The sequence below is a fragment of the Oncorhynchus gorbuscha genome, linkage group LG17 (assembly GCF_021184085.1).
Source record: "Oncorhynchus gorbuscha isolate QuinsamMale2020 ecotype Even-year linkage group LG17, OgorEven_v1.0, whole genome shotgun sequence".
Classification (NCBI taxonomy): domain Eukaryota; kingdom Metazoa; phylum Chordata; class Actinopteri; order Salmoniformes; family Salmonidae; genus Oncorhynchus; species Oncorhynchus gorbuscha.
Window position 1 is genome coordinate 53,362,146 of NC_060189.1, and position 23,007 is coordinate 53,385,152.

At 44.0% G+C, this 23,007-nt stretch overlaps 1 protein-coding gene across 8 annotated transcripts in view; it reads right to left on the reverse strand.

The window, feature by feature from the left end:
• LOC124001108 (teneurin-3-like) overlaps nucleotides 1-23,007 on the reverse strand; it is a 476,023-nt gene that overhangs the window by 343,879 nt on the left and 109,137 nt on the right. For all 8 annotated transcript variants that reach the window (XM_046307670.1, XM_046307668.1, XM_046307667.1 and 5 more), the window contains 2 exons: nucleotides 20,171-20,558; nucleotides 10,756-11,037 (listed from right to left, as the gene is read on the reverse strand). In XM_046307670.1, the coding sequence (XP_046163626.1) occupies nucleotides 10,756-11,037; nucleotides 20,171-20,426 (538 nt within the window). In that variant the 5' untranslated portion in view covers nucleotides 20,427-20,558. The remainder of the gene's footprint in view (nucleotides 1-10,755; nucleotides 11,038-20,170; nucleotides 20,559-23,007) is intronic.

Sequence of the window (23,007 nt, forward strand, 5' to 3'; positions counted from 1 at the left end):
GGGAATCTCAGAAGATACAAAATAGAGGTTGAACAGGCTAGTAATAGGGGTTGCAACAATTTCAGCGGATCATTTTTTGAAAGAGAGGTCCAGATGGATTTGTAGGGATCCAGATTTAGCAGCTCTTTCAGAACATCAGCTGTCTGGATTTAGGTGAGGGAGAAGTGGGGGGGGGGGGGGGGATTGAGTAAGTTTCTGCAGGGGGTGCTGAGCTGTTGGCCGGGGTAGGGGTAGCCAAGTGGAAAGCATGGCCAGCCGTAGAAAAATACTTATTGAAATTATCGTAGATTTTTCGGTGGTGACAATGTTTCCTAGCCTCAGACACCTAAGGTGTTCTTATTCTCTATGAACTTTACAGTGTCCCAAAACATGTGGGAATTAGTACTACAGGATGCAAATTTAAGTTTGAAAAATCTAGCCTTAGCTTTCCTAACTGAATGAGTATATTGCTTCCTGACTTCCCTGACAAGTTTCATATCGCGGGTGCTATTTGATGCTAATGCAGAACGCCACAGGATGTTTTTGTGCTGATCAAGGGCAGTCAAGTCTGGGGTGAACCAAGGGCTATATATATATATATGGTTCTGTAGCTCAGTTGGTAGAGCATGGCGCTTGTAACGCCAGGGTAGTGGGTTCGATTCCCGGGACCACCCATACGTAGAATGTATGCACACATGACTGTAAGTTGCTTTGGATAAAAGCGTCTGCTAAATGGCATATTATTATTATTCTTAGTTCTCCATTTTTTGAACGGGGCATGCTTATTTAATATGGTGAGGAAAGCACTTTTAAACAGCAACCAGGCATCCTTTACTAATGGGATGAGATCAATATCCTGCTCCAGGATACCCGGGCCAGGTCGATTAGAAAGGCCTGCACGCTGAAGTGTTTTAGGAAGCATTTGACAGTGATGAGGGGTGGTTGTTTGATTGTGGACCCATTACGCACGCAGGCAATGAGGCAGTGAAACTTGAGATCCTGGTTGAAGACAGCAGAGGTGTATTTAGAGGGATAATTGATCAGGATGATATCTATGAGGGTGCCCATGGTTACGGATTTAGGGTTGTACCTGGTAGGTTCCTTGATAATTTGTGTGAGATTGAGGGCATCTATCTTAGATTGTAGAACGGCCGGGGTGTTAAGCATGTCCCAGCATGTCCCAGTCTAACAGTACGAACTCTGAAAATAGATGGGGGGAGGGCAATCAATTCACATATGGTGTCCAGGGCACAGCTGGGGGCTGAAGGGGGTCTATACCAAGTGGCAACAGTGAGAGACTTGTTTCTGGAAAGGTGGATTTTTAAAAGTAGAAGCTCGAATTGTTTGGGCACAGACCTGGATGGTAGTATGACAGAACTCTGCAGACTATCTCTGCAATAGATTGCAACTCCGCCCCCTTTGGCAGAAAATGTTACAGTTAGGGATGGAAATGACAGGATTTTTGGTGGCCTTCCTAAACCAGGATTCAGACACGGGGTTGGCAGAGTTTGCTAAAGCAGTGAATAAAACAAACTTAGGGAGGAGGCTTCTATTCTTAACATGCATGAAACCAAGGCTTTTATGTCTTTTATGGAGGTCAACAAATGAGAGCGCCTGGGGAATGGGAGTGGTGCTGGGGGCTGCAGGGCCTGGGTTAGCCTCTACATTAACGGAGGAACAGAGGAGGAGTAGGATAAGGGTACAGCTAAAGGCTATAAGAATTGGTTGTCTAGTGCGTTCGGAACAGAGAGTAAAAGGAGCAGATTTCTGGGAGCGGAAGAATAGATTCAAGGCATAATGTACAGACAAGGGTATGGTAGGATGTGAGTACAGTGGACGTAAACCAAGGCATTGAGTGATGATGCGAGAGGTTTTGTCTCTGGAGAAACCAGTTAAGCCAGGTGAGGTCACCGCATGTATGGGGGATGGAACAAAAGGGCTATCTAAGGCATATTGGGCAGGGCTAGGGGATCTACAGTGAAATAAGAAATTCATCACTAACCAAAACAGCAATAGACAAGGAATATTGACATTAGGGAGAGGCATGTGTTGCAGAGTGATCATAGGGTCCAAAGAGTAGGAATAGCTGAGTCATGGAGCCAAGTCAGTAGACGCTAGTACGCTAGGCGAGCTGGAGACACGGCGATTCAGACAGCTAGCGGGCCGGGGCAAGCAGGCTATCAGGTGAGCCTCCTGCGACGACACAACGGAAGAGCCTGTTGAAACCACCTCGGACGGTTACATCGGTAAACCAGTCGTGATGGATTGGCGGGGTTCCATGTAGACAGTAAAGGGTCCAGGCCAATTGGCAAAATAGGTATTGTAGCCCAAGAATTGGCTGATGGACCTCTTCGGCTAGCCGGGAGATGGGCCTAGCTCGAGAATAGCTCCAGACTAAGTGGTGCTAGCTTTGGGACAGAGGCGTTAGCCAGGAGTAGCCACTTGGATAGCAGCTAGCTAGCTGCGTTGATCCAGCGTAAAGGTTCAGAGCTTGCGGTAAGAATCCGAGAAGGGTATGCTTGAAAGGATGCTCATAACTCTGCAATCTTGGGTTGTATTGGAGAGAGTCTCAGTCTTAAATCATTCTCCACACACAGTCTGTGCCTGAATTTAGTTTTCATGCTAGGGAGGGTCAAGGATCCACTCTCACATAGGTACGTGGTTGCAAAGGGTATCAGTGTCTTAACAACACGATACTCTGAGAGCAGCCCAATCCAGAAATCTGGCAGTGGCTTCTGATTAAATTAATTTTTCACAGAACTGCTTGTTGCAATTTCGATGAGGCTCTCATCTTCCGATATCGGTAAGTGGACAGGAGACAGGGCATGAAAGGGATAACGAATCCAGTTGTTTGTGTCATCCATTTCAGGAAAGTACCTGCGTAACTGTGCACAAAACTCACCCAGGTGCTTCGCTATATCACATTTGACATTGTCCATAAGGGTGGGTTCATTTGCACACAAAAATATTACAATGATGGAAAGACCTGTGTGTTGTCCTTGTTCATGCAGACAAAAAAGAGCTCCAACTTCTTAATCATAGCCTCAATTTTGTCCCACACGTTGAATATAGTTGCGGAGAGTCCCTGTAATCCTAGATTCAGATCATTCAGGTGAGAATAAACATCACCCAGATAGGCCAGTCGTGTGAGAAACTTTAATTTTAAGCTTGTCTCAATTTTACAAAACGTGTCAATACTTTGCCCCTTGATAACCAGCTCATATGTTGTAAACGCGTTACATGGTCGCTGCCCATATCATTGCATAGTGCACAGAATACACGAGAGTTCAGGGGCCTTGCTTTAACAAAGTTAACCATTTTCAATGTAGTGTACCCAAGCGACGTCGGGAGCAACTGCTTGCAGGCACGTTACCACTCCACTATGTCTCCTTGTCATAGCTTTTGAGCCATCAGTACAGATACCAACACATCTTGACCACCAAAGTCCATTTGATGTCACAAAAATATCCTCTCCTGCTGCCCTGGTTTCCAGAAGAGGATGTCTTCCTTAATTGACCCCCCATAAACATAACAGACATATACCAGGAGCAGTGCCAGGCCAGCCACTTCTGTTGACTCATCCAGCTGTAACATATAGAATTCACTGGCTTGCATGCGAAGCAGTAACTGTGTCAAAACATATCCTGCCATGTCACTGATGTGTCCTGAAACAGTGTTGTTTGATGAAGGCATTGTCTGTATAGTTTGTTTGACCTTTTCCCCCAGCATTGTCCCAGCCATATCAGCAGCAGTAAGAAGAATGAAGTCCTCCACAATAGTATGGGGCTTACCTGTCCTAGCCACTCCGTAGCTCACCATATAAAACGCTTCTAGCCCCTTCTCATTCATGGTATCTGTTGCTTTTATACACGTCTTATTATTCGAAAGTCATCTTAATTCTCGCTTAAAAAAACTCCTGTGGCCTAATTTTTTTTTTAAATGGCACATTTTATTTCTAAATGTCACCTCAAGAGTGAAGGTTTCATCATGTTGTGATATGGTACTTTTGCACATATAAGGAAAGGCACTACTCCCAATATAAGTGAACCCCAAATCAATGTAGTTCTCAACATATTTCCGCCTCTTCGATGGTCCAACCTCCCTGTCTGTTGTTTGGTGCTTTCCCGGGTAAGGGGGCAGTAGCTCTTTGGCTGCATCAGATTCACAACTGTCAGCGTCCATGCTAGCTGGGCTAACAACAAATGTGTAATTACTGATGCTAGCATTGGATGTGCTCGTGGAAGCAGAACAACTTGTGTCGTCGATAGGTGCAGGTGTAGTACTGCTGGTAGTAGCAGTACTGCCAGTAGAGCTAGTGTCACGTTTGTCGTATGAATGAGACCAAGGCGCAGTGTGTGTAGAGTTCCACATATTTGAATAAACTGAAACTCACTAAACAAAACAATAAAGAACAACCAAAACGTGACGTTATACAAAATAGTGCTGACAGGCAACTACACATAGTCAAGATCCCACACCAGAAAGTGGGGAAAAGGGCTACCTAAATATGATCCCCAATCAGAGACAACGATAAACAGCTGTCTCTGATTGGGAACCATATCAGGCCAACATATACATACTAAAAACCCCTAGACCTACAAAAACTCTAGACATACAAAAAACCCCAGACAATACAAAAACTAGCGTACCCACCCTAGTCACACCCTGCCCTAACCAAAATATATAGAAAACAGAGATATCTAAGGTCAGGGCATGACAGCTAGTATGTGTCTCTATGAACCTTACTGAATGGACTGTTTGAAAATGTGAAGGAGAAAAAAAAGTGTAATTTTTTTTTTACTATTGTTATTATTATTTAAAAAAAAATGTGAATAAAGTTTTTCTTTGGCGGCAAGGCCCGCAGTTTGGGAATACCTGTCCTAGACAATTGTGGGAAAACACACACAAGATGAAAGAACTGTGAGCCATGTTTATTGTATGACGTTGGACTTATTTTTATATATGCCATTTAGCAGACGCTTTTATCCAAAGCGACTTACAGTCATGTGTGCATACATTCTACGTATGGGTGGTCCCGGGGATCGAACCCACTACCCTGTCGTTACAAGCGCCATGCTCTACCAACTGAGCTACAGAAGGACCAGTGTGCATGGGTGTGTGTGCGTGTGTGTGTGTGCGTGTGTGCGCGTGTGTGCGCATGTACATTCCTGTGGATCTTTATTTAGTTTTTTATTATTAAGAAAAACCTCTGAAATGTAAACTACTACTAACACTTCTGCACAATTCTTAACTGTTTTCCGTCTGCGTTTTTAAGATGGGCCAGCTGAAGGGAGACAGCAGGGAGATAGAATAATGGAGTTAGGTGACTCCACTGAGGTGTTCCAGTGAGCTGATTGTTTGATTGGCTTCTCCCCAGACAATTTACAGCCCAATCCACAAGAGACGTGAGAAACAGAAGAAGTGTGTGCGGTCAGATCTCTTCTTTCTCTTGTCCATGTCCTCTCTCTCTCTCTTTCATGCCTAACCCGGTGCCTGTCTCCTGTGGCTCATGACGGGTGGCAGGCGCGGTACTCCTGGGTACCGGTGGGCACGAGGGGGGTGGGGCGGGCAAGGAGGGCGCATCCTCATCTCAGGTTCCCCCAGGAAGCACAAACTCCAGAGACGTCTCTTTTGTGTTCCGTCTCTCTTTCTCGCTCTTTGTTTTCTGTCTCTCTCTCTTCCCATCGTCTCCCAACCACAACAAAGAACCACACAGCACAGCACGGTGCTCTGGTGACTCCTGTGTCCTCCCAGGGTTTCGTCTCGGTTACAGAAGCACTAGTCATAAGACACGGAGACGAAGGCCAGGGAGTAGGGACCATAAAAACTTTTATCCTGTTTTGTTCTGGTTTGGTGTGTATTTGCTTGATGCCATATGGGTTCTTTGTTAAAGTGGGAAAAGGCAGAAAGTTAAAAAAGGTCAAAAGAGAGAGGAAAACTTCCCAGAGGAACAGTAATGAAAAGAGGAGTGTGACAGAAACATGCGGACGGAGGGACAGAGGGATGAAGGCCTCTCCTTCCTCCGTGGTTGGTCACGGACCGCATTACATTATCCTGCCTTTATCCCGGCTATCCTAAATGGAATTAGTTCCTGGAATGTTTGAAGTTGTCGACGGTTGTCAGGCAGAGTAAAGCGGGCTGTAAGCACAGGGACCGTAATGTCTTACAGTGGGTGTGTGTGTGTGTGTGTGTGTGTGTGTGTGTGTGTGTGTGTGTGTGTGTGTGTGTGTGTGTGTGTGTGTGTGTGTGTGTGTGTGTGTGTGTGTGTGTGTGTGTGTGTGTGTGTGTGTGTGTGTGTGTGTGTGTGTGTGTGTGTGTGTGTGTGTGTGTGCTTGCGTGTGTGTCTGTGTCGGTCGGCTGATGAAAAGCTTCAAAAAGTGGACCTCTTCAGCTTTTGATTTTGCTTCATTCGGATCCCCATTAGCTCTCGCTGAAGCAGCAGCTACTCTTCCTGGGGTCGACAAAAACCTCAAACCTGACAAGTAACAGAACACTGATACACTGACAGACAAGGACAGTCGCGCAAATGTAAAAAACAACGATGTACAGAAACGGAGTGGGAAGGGAGTTCCATGGTCAGGGCTCTGTATAAGAGACCCCTGGTGGTATGCCTTGCGTGTCTGAGCTGAATGAATTTTGATTATGCAGATAATCTGGAATTTTCATCAGTAATATTTATCCTGAAAGCTAAGAGAGAAGCAGTTAATCACTGGTGAACCCTGAACCGGGAACGACTGGCCTGCATGTTGTTGATGTTAGTTCTGTGTGTGCGTTTAAGGGCGAGGTGTGCTGCTCTGCTCTGGGCCAGCTGCAGCTTTGCTAGGTCTTTCTTTGCTGCACTTGACCATATTACAGGACAGTAATCAAGATGAGACAAGCTCAAAAGCCTGACAACTAGTACAGTTGACGTTTGTGTCAAAAACGCAGAACGTGTTTTTATAACAGACATAGCTCTCCCCATCTTCACAACAACTTTGTCAATATGACTTGACCATGATTATTGACCTTCCAAAATGATACCTAGGAGTTTATCTTCCTAAAACTCTCAATGGGCACACCATTTATACACAACTCCAGATGAGGTTTAGGTCTTAGAGAATGTCTTGAACCAAATACCATGTGTTCAGTGTTAACTGTATTTAAGACCAGTTTATTGTTGAATACCCATTCTGATACTTGCTGTAATGCCTTGTTTGGAATTGCAATGACCTCACCAGCTTCGGGTGCTGACAAGCTTTTACCTTGAGAAGGAGCGAAGGACAGAGGGAGGGGTGGAGAAGAAAACCAAACAGTGTCAATCGTTTGGACACACTCTCTTCCACGCCTCTGGCTACGTGAGACGCCAAGCACATGTAAACAGGAAGCCTTTTGACATGGCTGGGGAAGGGACAGGAGAGAGTGTGTGTGTGTGTGTGTGTGTGTGTGTGTGTGTGTGTGTGTGTGTGTGTGTGTGTGTGTGTGTGTGTGTGTGTGTGTGTGTGTGTGTGTGTGTGTGTGTGTGTGTGTGTGTGTGTGTGTGTGCCTTTAAAGTGAATAGACAGGGGGGTCCGTGGCCCAGCAGCCTTGGATTTCACAGCCCCCCTACTTCTGAGAGAGAACAGTTACCATCTTTATCCTTTATTCTGTTCTCGGCCTTCTGAGAGAGAACAGTTACCATCTTTATCCTTTATTCTGTTCTCGGCCTTCTGAGAGAGAACAGTTACCATCTTTATCCTTTATTCTGTTCTCGACCTTCTGAGAGAGAACAGTTACCATCTTTATCCTTTATTCTGTTCTCGGCCTTCTGAGAGAGAACAGTTACCATCTTTATCCTTTATCCTGTTCTCGGCCTTCTGAGAGAGAACAGTTACCATCTTTATCCTTTATCCTGTTCTCGGCCTTCTGAGAGAGAACAGTTACCATCTTTATCCTTTATTCTGTTCTCGGCTGGATCTTTAAACTAAAAATTCCAGGTGCCACCACAGTGCACTCGCACACCCACGCTATCCACACCACTCTGTTTAATATCATGAGCTCTTTCTAGTCTCTGTGCAATCTGTGCATTTCGCAGGGCCACACCTGTCACTGGTTAGCTGTTAGCTGGGAAACTGGAACACCTACAGCATATGTCCTAGTTTAACGAGACAACTGCAGATTCACTGCAACACTGTTGAACACCAGACCTAAACAATGGCCCGGCCTCAATGCAAACATGACACTCAGAACCTGTCTGAGAGGCATATACACCACATATACACCACCCCCACCCACCCACCCACCCACCCACCACCCACCCACCCACCCACACACACCCACACACACACACACACACACACACACACACACACACACACACACACACACACACACACACACACACACACACACACACACACACACACACACTAACAGCTGAATTCCTTTTCCTAACATCTATTTTAAGACAAAATCTATTCCAACCACTACTAATTTCCTCCTAGCTGGGCCTGTCTATACTCTGGGGAATGCAAGCTCACATTCTAATGGCATTTAATATAGAAACGCACAACTTCAGCACTTTGTTTTTTCTGTTCTTAATGAAGCCAAAGAGGTGTTAATGAAGGTATAGGAACTCCTAGTGGTTAGGTAAGAACTTTATATCACTAGAACCGCCGGGATTCCAGGCCTAGAACAGCTTTGTAACGTCTACATTTTAAAGGTTAGCCCAGCACCTGTAAGCCGAGGTGTCTAGAGACCGACTAATGAATGTAGTTTCATGAAGATGCAGGTAAAATTTTGATCGTTAATTATGTTCATTAAAATATTTTTAATTTCATGTTTTTAAAGGTACAAATCTGACATTGTCAGCTGGTTTTTTCTTACGTAGTTATTTTCTTACTCCCAATAGTTTGACACATTTCCATTCAATATTGATCTAAAGAAACGGAACTAAAAATGATTAATAACATTTGTGGGTGTCAGAGCAATGCAATAAAATGCTTTCAAAACTCGATGGTGTAGAGAGCCAAAGAGAGCCATAAAACGCCACCTGTCACACAAGTGCTCTTTGAAAAATAATACAAAACGAAAAAGTCATGGTCGCTCTGAGAGAGGAGATGGGGTGAGAGCGAGAGAGCGAAAGTAGAGTGTCACTCCTCCCGTTCAAATCTCACATGTGTACTTCAAACCACCAAGGCCTGCTAATCAACCATTGTGTGAGCTCACCCAGCCAGAGATACACTCCGTCCACTGGGAGAGAGAGAAGTGGAGAGACTGGGCGGGTGAGGAAGACAGAGAGAGAAAGAGAAAGGGCAGATGGGAGAGAGGAGTGCAAGGATGGAGCTGATATAATGGCTGTGAGGGAAAGGGGTAAATGTGGGAGAGAGAGAAGGAGAGAGAGAGAGAGAGAGAGAGAGAGAGAGAGAGAGAGAGAGAGAGAGAGAGAGAGAGAGAGAGAGAAAGAGAAGGAGATAGAGAGAGAAGGAGATAGAGAGAGAAGGAGATAGAGAGAGAGAGAGAGAGAGAGAGAGAGAGAGAGAGAGAGAGAGAGAGAGAGAGAGAGAGAGAGAGAGAGAGAGAGAGAGAGAGAAGAGAGAGAGAGAGAAGGAGAGAGAGGAGAGAGAGAGAAGGAGAGAGAGAGAGAGAGAGAGAGAGAGAGAGAGAGAGAGAGAGAGAGAGAGAGAGAGAGAGAGAGAGAGAGAGAGAGAGAGAGAAGGAGAGAGACAGACAGACAGACAGACAGACAGACAGACAGACAGACAGACAGACAGACAGACAGACAGACAGACAGACAGACAGACAGACAGACAGACAGACAGACAGACAGACAGACAGACAGACAGACAGACAGACAGACAGACAGACAGACAGACAGACAGACAGACAGACAGAGAAATACAGGGTCACAAAGCTATATGTGATGGCGCTCTAGGGGCCACCTGGGGAAACTTAATCAAAAAAAGGTTGGCAGCTCGGGTCGGGAGAGAGAGGGGGAGCAGAGGGCAGCAGAGGAGAGGAGAGGGGGAGTAGAGGGCAGCAGAGGAGAGGGGGAGTAGAGGGCAGCAGAGGAGAGGAGGGGGGAGTAGAGGGCAGCAGAGGAGAGGGAGGGGGAGTAGAGGGCAGCAGAGGAGAGGAGAGGGGGAGTAGAGGGCAGCAGAGGAGAGGAGAGGGGGAGTAGAGGGCAGCAGAGGAGAGGAGAGGGGAGTAGAGGGCAGCAGAGGAGAGGAGAGGAGAGGAGAGGAGGGAGAGAGAGAGGAGAGGAGAGGAGAGGAGAGGAGAGGAGAGGAGAGGAGAGGAGAGGAGAGGAGAGGAGAGGAGAGGAGAGGAGAGGAGAGGAGAGGAGAGGGCAGAAAGCAGGTGACAGGGTTTTCTCTCTCTCTCTTCACTTTCGCCTTCAGAACAAAGTCAAACCCTGAGAGTCATAATCCAACAGTCTGTCACCACGCCTTGGGGTTAACCCTTCACCTTCACCAATCATTGGGCTTCAATGAACATGCCGACATACACTTACAGTACCCATTCACACTCACACTAATTCTTGAGTTCCCTCAAATTCTCTCATTGTCAAGTTCACAGCTGCATCTTCTCAAGTGAAGTGGTCACAAGAGGAAAGGAACGCTGAGCGACACCAACTCTCATTCAACATTCTTTCCCAACAACTGTGTTTCACCGATCCCTCAGTGTCAGTGGACGTGCCGGGGAGTGTGCACGAAGTCGAGCCGTGCACGCTCCTGTCCTATAGGTGGCCCGAGCCAAGGAAGGAGAGATAAAAGAGAGAGATAAATAAAAAGGTGTGTTGCGCATACCGACCGGACTCACCATTATCGCTGTCCGACTTGTTTTCGTGCTCTGTGTCGGTGAGGGTCAGAGCCGAGTTGGACCGGCTGGACAGGCACGAGTTCCGGCCGCCCGACTTCACCCCACGGCCCCACAGCCGCATGGCACGCTCCGGTGACATCACGCCCTCGTTCTCGGTGTCCACGTCGGACCCGGCGCCGACCGAGTAGCCGCGGTGGGGGAGGCCCATCTCGGAGCAGAAGGCCAGGCCGCGGCGCGTGGACGGCTCGCAGATCCCCAGTTGTCTCAGGTTGAAGTTCTGCCCTGAGAGGAGAGGAAATGAGGTAGAAGTCATCAACACTAGAACCCTGAACATGTATACCGGTCAAACTAGTGCCCCTTTACAAGACAATACAGGAAGTACAGGGTAGAATAAAGGGAGTTTTGAGAGAGGGGGGGAAACAAGATGGAGGATCTTAAATACTATTCCTCAAAGAACAAGGTTGAGGACATCAACAGTTTCAATAAGAGAGGCGCGGGAGTCTTTTATTCTAAATGTCAAGTATTTCAGAGATATTTAAGAGAGCTAGCATTTACCAGGGAGAACAATTCAGTGGCCTTTTACAGGAGAACGCAGTGAGTACAGCTGATCCAACTTGACAGTAACTTGGCAATAAAGACAAAACACCTTGAACCCTGTCACTACCAGATCATCTGTCACATGAAAGCCTCTTCCTGCCCCATCTACAGGGGATGGGGGGAAAAATATATTCAGTTACATATAGGGGTGTTATTTTTGACGATATCATATTGTATCGTTTTTAAAATATCGCAATATTATTTTTACGCTAGTTGGCTCTACCTGCACCAAAACTTTATTTCCATAACTGATTTTGTTTTCTCAAAATGTGTTTTCTCCTGGTTCTCTCTTGTCTCTCTGCAGCAGACATATGGGGATCAATATGTTTGGAACATCAAATCACAATAAAATCACAGTATCAAATCGCAATACATATCGTATCAGCACTTAAGTATAGTGATTATATCGTGACTTGAGGTCCCTGGTCATTCTCAAACCTAATATCACCCCCCAAGGCCCCTCTGACCTGCAGCCTCCCGACCCTCAGATTCATCCTATCACTGAGAACCAGACAGACAGACCCCCTCCCTCCCTCCCTCCCCAGCCTTAGTTGTATTTGACCAGTGTCAGATGGATAGATAGATGGCTATATAAACTGAGAAAGAATATAAACGCAACATGCAACAATTTTACTGAGTTCATATAAGGAAATTAGTCAATTGAAATCAATTCAATAGGCCCTTGTGTATGGATGTCACATGCCTGGGAATACAGATATGCATCTGTTAGTCACAGATACCTTTTTTTTAAAGGTAGGGGAGTGGATCAGAAAACCAGTCAGTAACTGGTGTGACCACATATCCTTCACATAGAGTTGATCAGGCTGTTGATTGTGGCCTGTGGAATGTTGTCCCACTCCTCTTCCATGGCTGTGTGAAGTTGCTGGATATTGGCGGGAACTGGACCACGCTGTCGTACACGTCAATCCAGAGCATCCCAAACATGCTCAATGGGTGACATGTCTGGTGAGTATACAGGCCATGGAAGAACATGGACATTTTCAGCTTCCAGGAATTGTTTAAAGATCCTTGTGACATGGGGTTGTGCATTATCATGCTGAAACATGAGGTGATGGCGGTGTATGAATGGCACGATGATGGGCCTCAGGATCTCATCACGGTATCTGTGCATTCAAATTGCCATCAATAAAATGCAATTGTGTTCGTAGCTAATGCCTGCCCATACTATAACCCCACCATGGGGCACTATTTTTTTTAATTTAACTAGGCAAGTCAGTAAAGAACAAATTCTTATTTACAATGACAACCTAGGAACAGTGGGTTAACTGCCTTGTTCAGGGGCAGAACCTTTCCATCTCAGGGATTCGATTTAGCAACCTTTCAGTTACTGGCCCCATTATTTAACCACTAGGCTACCCGCCGCAACGTTGACATCAGCAACCCGCTCGCCCACAAAACGCCATACACGCCGTCTGCCATCTGCCCGGTACAGTTGAAACTGGGATTCATCCGTGAAGAGCACATTTCTCCAGCCAGTGGCCATCGAAGGTGAACATTTGCCCACTGAAGTCAGTTACGACGCTGAACTGCAGTCAGGTCAAGACCCTGGTGAGGATGACGAGCACGCAGATGAGCTTCCCTGAGACGGTTTCCCTGAGACAGTTTGTGCAGAAATTCTTAGGTTGTGCAAACCCACAGCTTCATATCAGCTGACTAGGAAGCTGGTCTCAGACAATCCTACCGGGGTGAAGAAGCCAGATGTGGAGGTCCTGGGTTGGTGTGGATAGACGTGGTCTGCGGTTGAGAGGCCGGTTGGACGTACTGCGAAATGGTGGAACTTTCTGCAGTCAGCATGCCAATTGCACACTAAATCAAAACTTGACATCTGTGGCATTGTGTTGTGTGATAAAACTGCACATTTTTTGTGGCCTTTTATTGTCTGCAGTACAAGGTGCATCTTGATTTACCAAACAGGTGGATGGATTATCTTGGCAAATTAGGAAAGCTCAGTAACAGGGATGTAAACAAATCTGTGAACAAAATTTGAGAGAAATAAGCTTTTGGTGCATATGGAAAATGTATGGGATCTTTTATTTCAGCTCATGAAACATGGGACCGACAATTTATATATTTGGGAATAGGGTGCCATTTGGGACGCCACAGAAGAGAGAAGGGGGAGAGACATCTCCCAGGTGCTAACAAAATAGAAACTGACAGGTAAATGGGGCCTAGCCAGCATCTGGGGAGGCATTTGGACTGGAGATGTTGAGCAAAAAATATCCTGCATGGGCTTAAAAAGAAAGAGAGAGAGAAAATACAAACTTTTTTTCGTGATGGGGGTTGGTGGGGTGCAGTATCAACTGGCCTGAAATCACCAATGAAAACACACTGTAAACAGCACTAGCTCCTAGAAGTCCAAAAAGTGGACTATCAGGTTTCATCTGACTCTCAGATAACTGCAGGGGCTTAACATTCTGTTACCCAGGATCCCACGCTGGACTCCCAGCACCGAGACCGTTGTTTCTTACCACGACCATGCCTGACTAGCTAACAACATGCTAGCAGTTAGCAACCCCCCCCATATTTGTCAGCACTATAAGACCAACGCCCTAATGGAAAACTCTCATTATCAAACGGAGGAAAACAACCTAAACTTTTATTTTATGGAGCCCCCTGAAGACTAAAATCACCAGTAATTCAGATAAAAATGTATTTAATTTAGCAAATCTGTTCCTAAGCATTTCCACAAATAGAAGAGACACACGTGATCGTGTCTCAATGTAATCAAGTTATGAAAGGATTGTTATTTCAAATCCAATCTCTTTTAGGGTTTAGTTGTCGTCAATTTGTTCGATGTTAATTATTATTACTAATTATGGTAATTAAGGTTCCGGTCACCCGACCATCGGCTCCGATAAAAATCTGCTAGTCTACCCCCTGCTATAACGACTGAAGTAGAGCATGACGGAACAACTAAAACGATACATACTTCAGTGAAACACGACTTGCTAAAGGTAATTTATACCGCGTTGGAGGAGCGAGCCAAACGCCTAAAGAAATATCCAACGCAAAACAAAACATCCGAAGGGGAATCTATAGTCTCCTAAAGCAAAACATATAATCGCTGAAACACAACTGAAACAACACATAGGCCTAATGCTGTAGCGCAAAATAGCACGCTATGATACAGTCCATTTTGCTTAGGCAGAGCAGAACCCATTCCGCAGCTCAAGCTGAACTCGTTAGCATAACAAAAACACGGTTCGAACCATGCTAACATAAAGGCCACTTCAGTACTGGGCACAAACTGATTGAATCAACGTTGTTTCTACGTCATTTCAGTGAAATTACGTTGGTGGAATATACGCTGAATTGACGTCTGTGCTCAGTGGGGAGTGCTAACAAATTGCATAACGCTAAAGCAAAACCCAACAACAAAGAGCACCTTGGAACGTCCTACTGAGCTCGCCACTTTCAGTGCAGGGCGGCACAACGCCAAGCCCACAAGGTTCAACGATAAATGCCCTATAAAAGCGTTACTTGCGGGTTACTAATGTTGGCTGGCGCGTAGGAAACGGCAAACATCACTGAAGGGGCTCAGGGTACATAGCAATAATTTACAACGCATGAAGCAAATACACATAATGTCTGCAACTTATCAACTCATCAACTGAGAGAGAGAGCGAGAGAGAGAAATATTTGGCAGAGGTTGCTGTGTTAATGATTGATCTCATATGTGGCTGTACTTTGGTTATATCTAATGCGGTAACATTATGCAGGCTGAAAGGAATTCAAGACCCACTAGTATTGTAGAAAACAATCCAGGCACAATTCATTTGCGTTGCAAAAAAAAAAACAAGTAAGAAGGTACAGTAGCCTAACTAAGCAGTATAACGTTAAATACAGTAGATTTGGAGCCACCGAAATGATCAAATAACTGCAATCTCTATGGAAACCATTCATTGAAACTCCCCAAATTAATTTGAGAATATTTGCCAAAATATTGTTCAATGTATTAACAGATAAAAATCCCAAGTGTAGAGTACAGAGACTTAGTAAAAGTGTTTTCCTCTTGCAGGCAGATGGATTATGGTGTGTGTATGAGCACGTGCATGTGTGTTCTCGGGGAGGGGTAATGTGGTGCAGATGGGCGAGAAGATGGTGGCTGCTCTGCTATGTTGTCCTGGCAGACAGATTGGTATTTAAGGCACTTCCAATCTGGTTGGTGATTTCATAAATATCTCAAGGCCTTGAAAGCGTAAAATCACTACTTCAAAGGCGACGCCGCCACCTCAACAAGACAAACGGCAACAACAGCCGTCAACAATCATATGAAGTCATCAGGGTGGAGTTAAGGAAGTGTTCCACATTAAGGCTTTTATTTCTGACATACACTGACTACACATTTCATTTAGTTTAACTAATAATTAATGAAAACTTACACCATAATATTACTACTACTAATAATAAAACAAAAAAAATCATATTTGTATTATTAATAATAATATGTATAAATATTATAATTTTAGTATGTATAGTTTTACATATTTACATTTTTTTCTCAACATTAATATAAAAATTCTGAATATGCCATCGAACAAAGTACTTCTTAGAAATATCTGGGAGAAAATCATGTACAAACATTTCCTACATTTGTAACAAATTGTACAAGACACAGTAACCATGGATCAAAATGAACTATTTAATTATCTGGGTCCTCATATGCCAACACAACTACAGGCATAGAATTAGAATAATATATAATTGTATAGGATCTCTATGATTACAGCCAATAATACACTGTATAATTCCTCTTAGGGCTATTAACCATTCTATTACAATTGAAGTGGCTTGCATTTTATGTTGGGGAATTTTAAAACATGATCCAATTAAAAATAGAGTCTGTGATACATAACTCATTTAGTTCCTTTTTTAACTAACGCTATTAATTTCCTGCAAAGCTAAACTCTTTTCTCTCGCTTAAAGACATTTATATTACACTTCCATTTGGATTTAGACTGCATTCCATTCAGTTGGTTTAGCTGCCGTGGTGATAGAAACGGGCTGGCTAAGAACATGCCTGAACATGTATAAACATATATATTGATTTTTTTTAACTTATAAATGCTGTGAAATGTTTGTAAAAAATATTCTTCCTGCCGCTATTCAGTGATTATCGTATCTCATTTAGTGACCGTATTTAGTGATCATTTTTGCTTCAGTAATAAGTTATTATATTACCGTTGAATCCTTAGATTAGTATACATTCACTCTGATAACATGTTCTTCCAGCTTAGCTGATTTGTGGTGAATAACTTAATACAAGACTAGCTAATATTCACTCTTTTTTGGGATAATGGAAAGTGTTTCACGCCTCACTACCTTAGCAGTTGTGAAAATGACTGTAATATAAACGTAATACAAGTATCTCAAAGAGAGGCAACTGCTTTATATTCCACAGGACTATAGGTCAAATGACCATATCAGTGACAGCAACTACATATATGGCTTCTTTCCTTTTAAAATATTGAAATATTTAATGGTCGAAGATTCAGATAAATACATGCTTTATCTCATTTAGGGTAGAGTATTATTTAACTACATTTAGATTCAAATATGAAAATGTTGTTCTTGAGCTACATATAAGTCATCCTCATTGTGAATTGGTTCTGATTGCATGCCGTGCCCCACGTGGTAGTAGAATCCAGAAGTTTCACAGCACGGTCAAATCATTGGTTGATCAGAAAAATATTCCAAATTCCCTCCAAGATCATTTACATTATAAGAAGGATAAAATATTGACTGTGAAATCTGTGGATAAAATACTGTCTGGAGCCATCTTTGATCTAGGAATAAGAGTGACTACAAAGGCTTGTTAATTACAGACATAACTAAGATAGTCACTGCAGTTCAATTAAAATTATATTAAATTTAAATGAGCACCAATTAGTGTGGCAATGAAAATGTACATGATAAGATAATTAAAGTAATGGCGTTTTTTTTCTCTCTCCACTATTTATGAATTGTTAATTGGAGTGGAGGAACAATCAATGAACTAGTAATGAACTTCAAAGTACTTTTGTTATGTTTCTGGAAAATATGGCTGGACCTGGTAAAACGCTTTGCCTCCATCTTTCCACAAACCAGTTCATGTCAAGAGTTGAAAACAGTTTCAGAGATATGCGCTCGCTGTGCGTTATAAAATCTAATAATTACAAAAATCCCTGTTTTTTATTTTAGCTCTGATGGTCAACAAGTTTAATTATTCCAGTTTTAGTCCATCAAGTTTCACAAATGAATACTGTCCCGCTATTGTTTCTGAAGTGACCAAACCATTTAAGGTCAATGTCAAACCCATAGAATTTCAATGAATAGAATGGGCATCCCCATTCAGGGCAAATAGGTTCCAAACCCGTTCCACCTCTTCTATTTCTATGGTGTCACCACATTAACATACAGTATAAACAAATGGTACTAGCTATATTAGCATAGCATAATGTCACCATTAGCTCCTTCCTATGAGGGCAGGTACTAAGTGAGTTACTGGGCAAGGAAACAGTAAAAGGTGCTTAGCCAAGAGGCGTGTGTGTAGTGCTTAAGTCTGTCCAGCGAACGCTGTGGCCCAAAAAGTCCAGTGACCGAGTGGCCCACTTAGGGGACTAGCTCTGCCAGCGAGAGGCAGAGAGGGTGTCACGATAATAACTTGGGGGGTGTTTATATTTGTTCTGTTACACACAAGTGAGTCGCCATTGTACAGCGCCCCTGGAGCAATTAGACTTGCTCAAGGTCACACTGACAATTTTCTATTTTTTTACCTTGTCAGCACCCTTCGGTTACTGGCCCAACGCGCTAACTTCAGGGCTACCTGCCGCCCCCATCTGTCTCGTGTCTGTTAATATGGGAAGGACGTCATACATAGCCCCAACCTACCCAGACTGTTACCCCTTTCCTTAGCCCAATACCCCCATCTGCCTGTCAACACATTACCCCTGGAGCTCCTTATCAGCTAGACGAGCCCCAGTGTTCATGATCAACACTAACCATGCAGCTATTATATACCATTTAGAAGACCCCTTTTATCCCAAGCCACTTATAGTTATGCATGCACACATACATTTTTACACATGGGTGGTCTCGGCAATGGAACCCACTATCCTGGTGTTGTAAACGCTACGCTCTACCAGCTGAGCTACAGAGGACCAGCACCTAGTGAGATACCAACCAGAGAGGTAATGAGAGTTCTTCTGTTTGGATTGAAACCGTAGCTACAACATGTTTTCTTCATGACATAAGTGCACTGTAAATGTAATTACACCTCGTCCCTTATCCACAGAAACGGATTCCTCATAGGGCAGGGTCGCGTCCTTGAACGCACTTTAAATCTGAAGTAGTCGGCCCTTATCCCTTATCTAAGGTAAACATTTGAGCTGTGGCCCAGCTCGGTGGCACAAGTCAACATGGAGGGGGCCCACCTGAGGTAATCGTATGTAAACAGAGACTTCACCTCTTAGGGGCCAACCTAAGGAAGAGTTCATGCAGGTACAGCTGACCGTAACTACAGAGTAAAACCTACAGACAGCTTGAAATGGAATGGCAAAGACACTGGTGCTCAATTGAATTTTCCAGTTCTGGTGATCATATTTACATTTTCCAGTCCTGGTGATCATTTTACATTTTCCAGTCCTGGTGATCATATTTACATTTTCTAGTCCTGGTGATCATATTTACATTTTCCAGTCCTGGTGATCATTTACATTTACATTTTCCAGTCCTAGTGATCATATTTATATTCTATAGTCCTGGTGATCATATTTACATTTTCCAGTCCTGGTGATCATATTGACATTTTCCAGTCCTGGTGATCATATTGACATTTTCCAGTCCTGGTGATCATATTGACATTTTCCAGTCCTGGTGATCATATTTATATTCTATAGTCCTGGTGATCATATTAACATTTTCCAGTCCTGGTGATCATATTTACATTTTCCAGTCCTGGTGATCATATTTACATTTTCCAGTCCTGGTGATCATATTTACATTTTCCAGTTCTGGTGATCATATTTACATTTTCCAGTCCTGGTGATCATATTTACATTTTCTAGTCCTGGTGATCATATTTACATATTCTATAGTCCTGGTGATCATATTTATATTCTATAGTCCTGGTGATCATATTAACATTTTCCAGTCCTGGTGATCATATTTACATTTTTCAGTCCTGGTGATCATATTGACATTTTCCAGTTCTGGTGATCATATTGACATTTTCCAGTCCTGGTGATCATATTTATATTCTATAGTCCTGGTGATCATATTTACATTTTCCAGTCCTGGTGATCATATTTATATTCTATAGTCCTGGTGATCATATTTACATTTTCCAGTCCTGGTGATCATATTTTCATTTTCCAGTCCTGGTGATCATATTGACATTTTCCAGTTCTGGTGATCATATTGACATTTTCCAGTCCTGGTGATCATATTTATATTCTATAGTCCTGGTGATCATATTTACATTTTCCAGTCCTGGTGATCATATTTATATTCTATAGTCCTGGTGATCATATTGACATTTTCCAGTCCTGGTGATCATATTTATATTCTATAGTCCTGGTGATCATATTTACATTTTCCAGTCCTGGTGATCATATTTTAGAGCCAATAGTCAAGGTGGTATAAGAGGTTGCGGTACTCAAGCAGTAGAAAAAAATGGAGGTGCCGGATGATACTCTGTACCGGTAAGTACCAGGCCCACCTCAAGCACTGCCTACATGGTCAGCCGCAGGGCAGCGCACTTAGAGCATGCTAGATACCTTGCTCAAAGGCACAACAGCAGCGGATATCTAACTAGTACCTTGTCGGTTGTACTCGTCCTGTTCACGGTGCACCATCTCCTTCACTCTGCTGCTGTACAATAGTCTGGAAGAGTCCTGGTGGTCGAAGGCCTTGAGTGTCTCGCTGGAGCTGTACGACTTCTGGGTGGGTACCCTCGGTCCCGGACCGCCGCTGCCGCACTCCTCGCTGTCGCCGGACGAGCCCGTGTAGCGCCGCTCCTTGTCGCGCCTGCTCTTGGTCAGCGAGCAGTAGGGCCTGCGTTCCTTCACGTCCATACTGCCAGCATGCTTCGCCGACCCCGGCGGATAGACACAAACACGGCACGGATCGGGACGCTGGAGGAGTAGGAGGATGGGGGGGTGTAGGAGGGAGGGTCCGCCCAACCCGCTCCGCTTAGGCTCGGCTACCTGGAGAGAGGGAGGACAGGGAAAGAGAGAGAGAGAGGGAGGACAGGGAAAGAGAGAGAGAGAGGGAGGACAGGGAAAGAGAGAGAGAGAGGGAGGGGAAGAAAATCAAAGGAAAAGCTTGAGACACAGCGGTCAGATAGCACTAAGCTGTGTACTTAATCTTCCCGGGATCCTTAAATCCTCCCCACCTTCTGGAGTGTTCAGCGGTGTGTGTGTGTGTGTGTGTGTGTGTGTGTGTGTGTGTGTGTGTGTGTGTGTGTGTGTGTGTGTGTGTGTGTGTGTGTGTGTGTGTGTGTGTGTGTGTGTGTGTGTGTGTGTGTGTGTGTGTGTGTGTGTGTGTGTGTGTGCGTGCGTGCGTGCGTGTGCACACTTGCTTGTGTGAGTGTGTGTCTTGGCAGGGCCTGAGTGCATCGGAGTGAGGAGAGGCAGGCAGGAAACAGCCTTTGGGAACTGAAGTCGGGAGGGCAGGGGTGAGAGGGGAGTGGGAGTGGGAGAGGGAGAAAAAAGCCAGAGGTAAGGCGGGAGAGGAGGGGGGGACTTAATTGATTACGCCCGTCCCCCTGATCTGGTATGTGTCTAGAGTTGCTGATAAGTACGACACATCCATTAGATAAAAAGACCTGACTGAAAGCAAAGAATAACGTGTGTGTGCGTGTACATGTGTGTGTATCAAGGAGGAAGGAAGAAGAAGGGGAAAACATTTTCAGTCTTTCATTAAGCCCTGCTGCCATCGAGAATTAATCAAATCTACAGACAACATCCTGAGAACAAAAAATAAAACGACATACTTCTAATGGAAGACAGAGGAGCAATAAACGTGTGTGTGTGTGTGTGTGTGTGTGTGTGTGTGTGTGTGTGTGTGTGTGTGTGTGTGTGTGTGTGTGTGTGTGTGTGTGTGTGTGTGTGTGTGTGTGTGTGTGTGTGTGTGTGCGTGTGTGTGTGGGTCAGAGTAATAAGCATTGCATGGAGTCCACCCGGGGGTATGTTTATTAGCCAAAAATACTTTCTCTGCATCTAATTTTTTAATTTGGGAATCCTGGCTGGCCCTTTTCTGGAGGTCTCTCAGAGATTGTGCTTGGTAGCTCTTTCTCAAACATTTATTTGTTTCAGACTTCATTCGTCATTTTTTTGAAGTTATCAAAATATTTCTTGATAAGGTTTTCCTGCATCAGTTTTCTAAACTCGTCCCAGATGATAGCGAAGCCAGGGAGGCAGTTGGGAAGCTTGGAAGGTAGGAATCATGGAATCCAGACATTAAAACGGATTTCATCAATATTCCAAAAATGTATTGAACTTAGTAGGGAATCAACTAAATGAACTGAACATGTATTAATTTCCCAAGTTTATCATAAGACATGAACAGGATGCATCAGTGATTTGTATTTCCTGTGACTTTCTGAAGGGGCAGGGAGAATTCCCCATGTCTGTGTATGTGACAGTTTGTCTAGGTTTTTACACCAAAAATGTAAATTTAAAGAGTGGTATCCTGATCTGGTTTAAGCATTGTTGTGGACTTACAACATCCAATTTAGTTGTTTTTCTATTTTTAAAAAGTGTGAATTTCAGAGCAAAAATTTAAAAAAATTCAACAGGAGAAAACTGAAACCTGGAAAAACAAAATGGAGAAAACAGAATTTGGGGAAAAGGGAATCAGGGCAAAACATAAAACGGATTAGAAGAGGAGGGCATCAGCCTTTCTCTGCCTTCTCTCTCTCCTCACTATCAGGAGGAATAATGACAATGAGAGAACAGGCGTTATTTAAAGGGTAGTGTTAAGGTATGCCAGGCTGCTGCTCCTGGTTGAAACGGTTGACTATCAGGAGGAATAATGACAATGAGAGAACAGGCGTTATTTAAAGGGTAGTGTTAAGGTATGCCAGGCTGCTGCTCCTGGTTGAAACGGTTGACTATCAGGAGGAATAATGACAATGAGAGAACAGGCGTTATATAAAGGGTTGTGTTAAGGTATGCCAGGCTGCTGCTCCTTGTTGAAACGGTTGACTATCAGGAGGAATAATGACAATGAGAGAACAGGCGTTATTTAAAGGGTAGTGTTAAGGTATGCCAGGCTGCTGCTCCTGGTTGAAATGGTTGACAGCATCATTTGCATGTTTTCCCCACACAAGGGTGTGTTATCAGGTCTTCCTAAGCATGGCAGTGGATAGACAGAGTATTCCACACACCAAATACAAAGATACACAATGACGACTAACTTCTCACCTGCCCAGACCTAAATGCTCACACCCCCATCCCTAGTGCATGCCTTATTGTTGGTGTTAAATTGTATCAATTTGTTTCTCTCATTTGCCCATGCTATTTCAATATTTCTATAATAAATCATTACATCTTTCCATTGGATTAATGATGCCGATTGATGGATTCCTACGTTTTTCGTGGTCATCTTAAATAGACAAATAAGTCTACAGAGGTGGCATATCAGCAGCCCCAA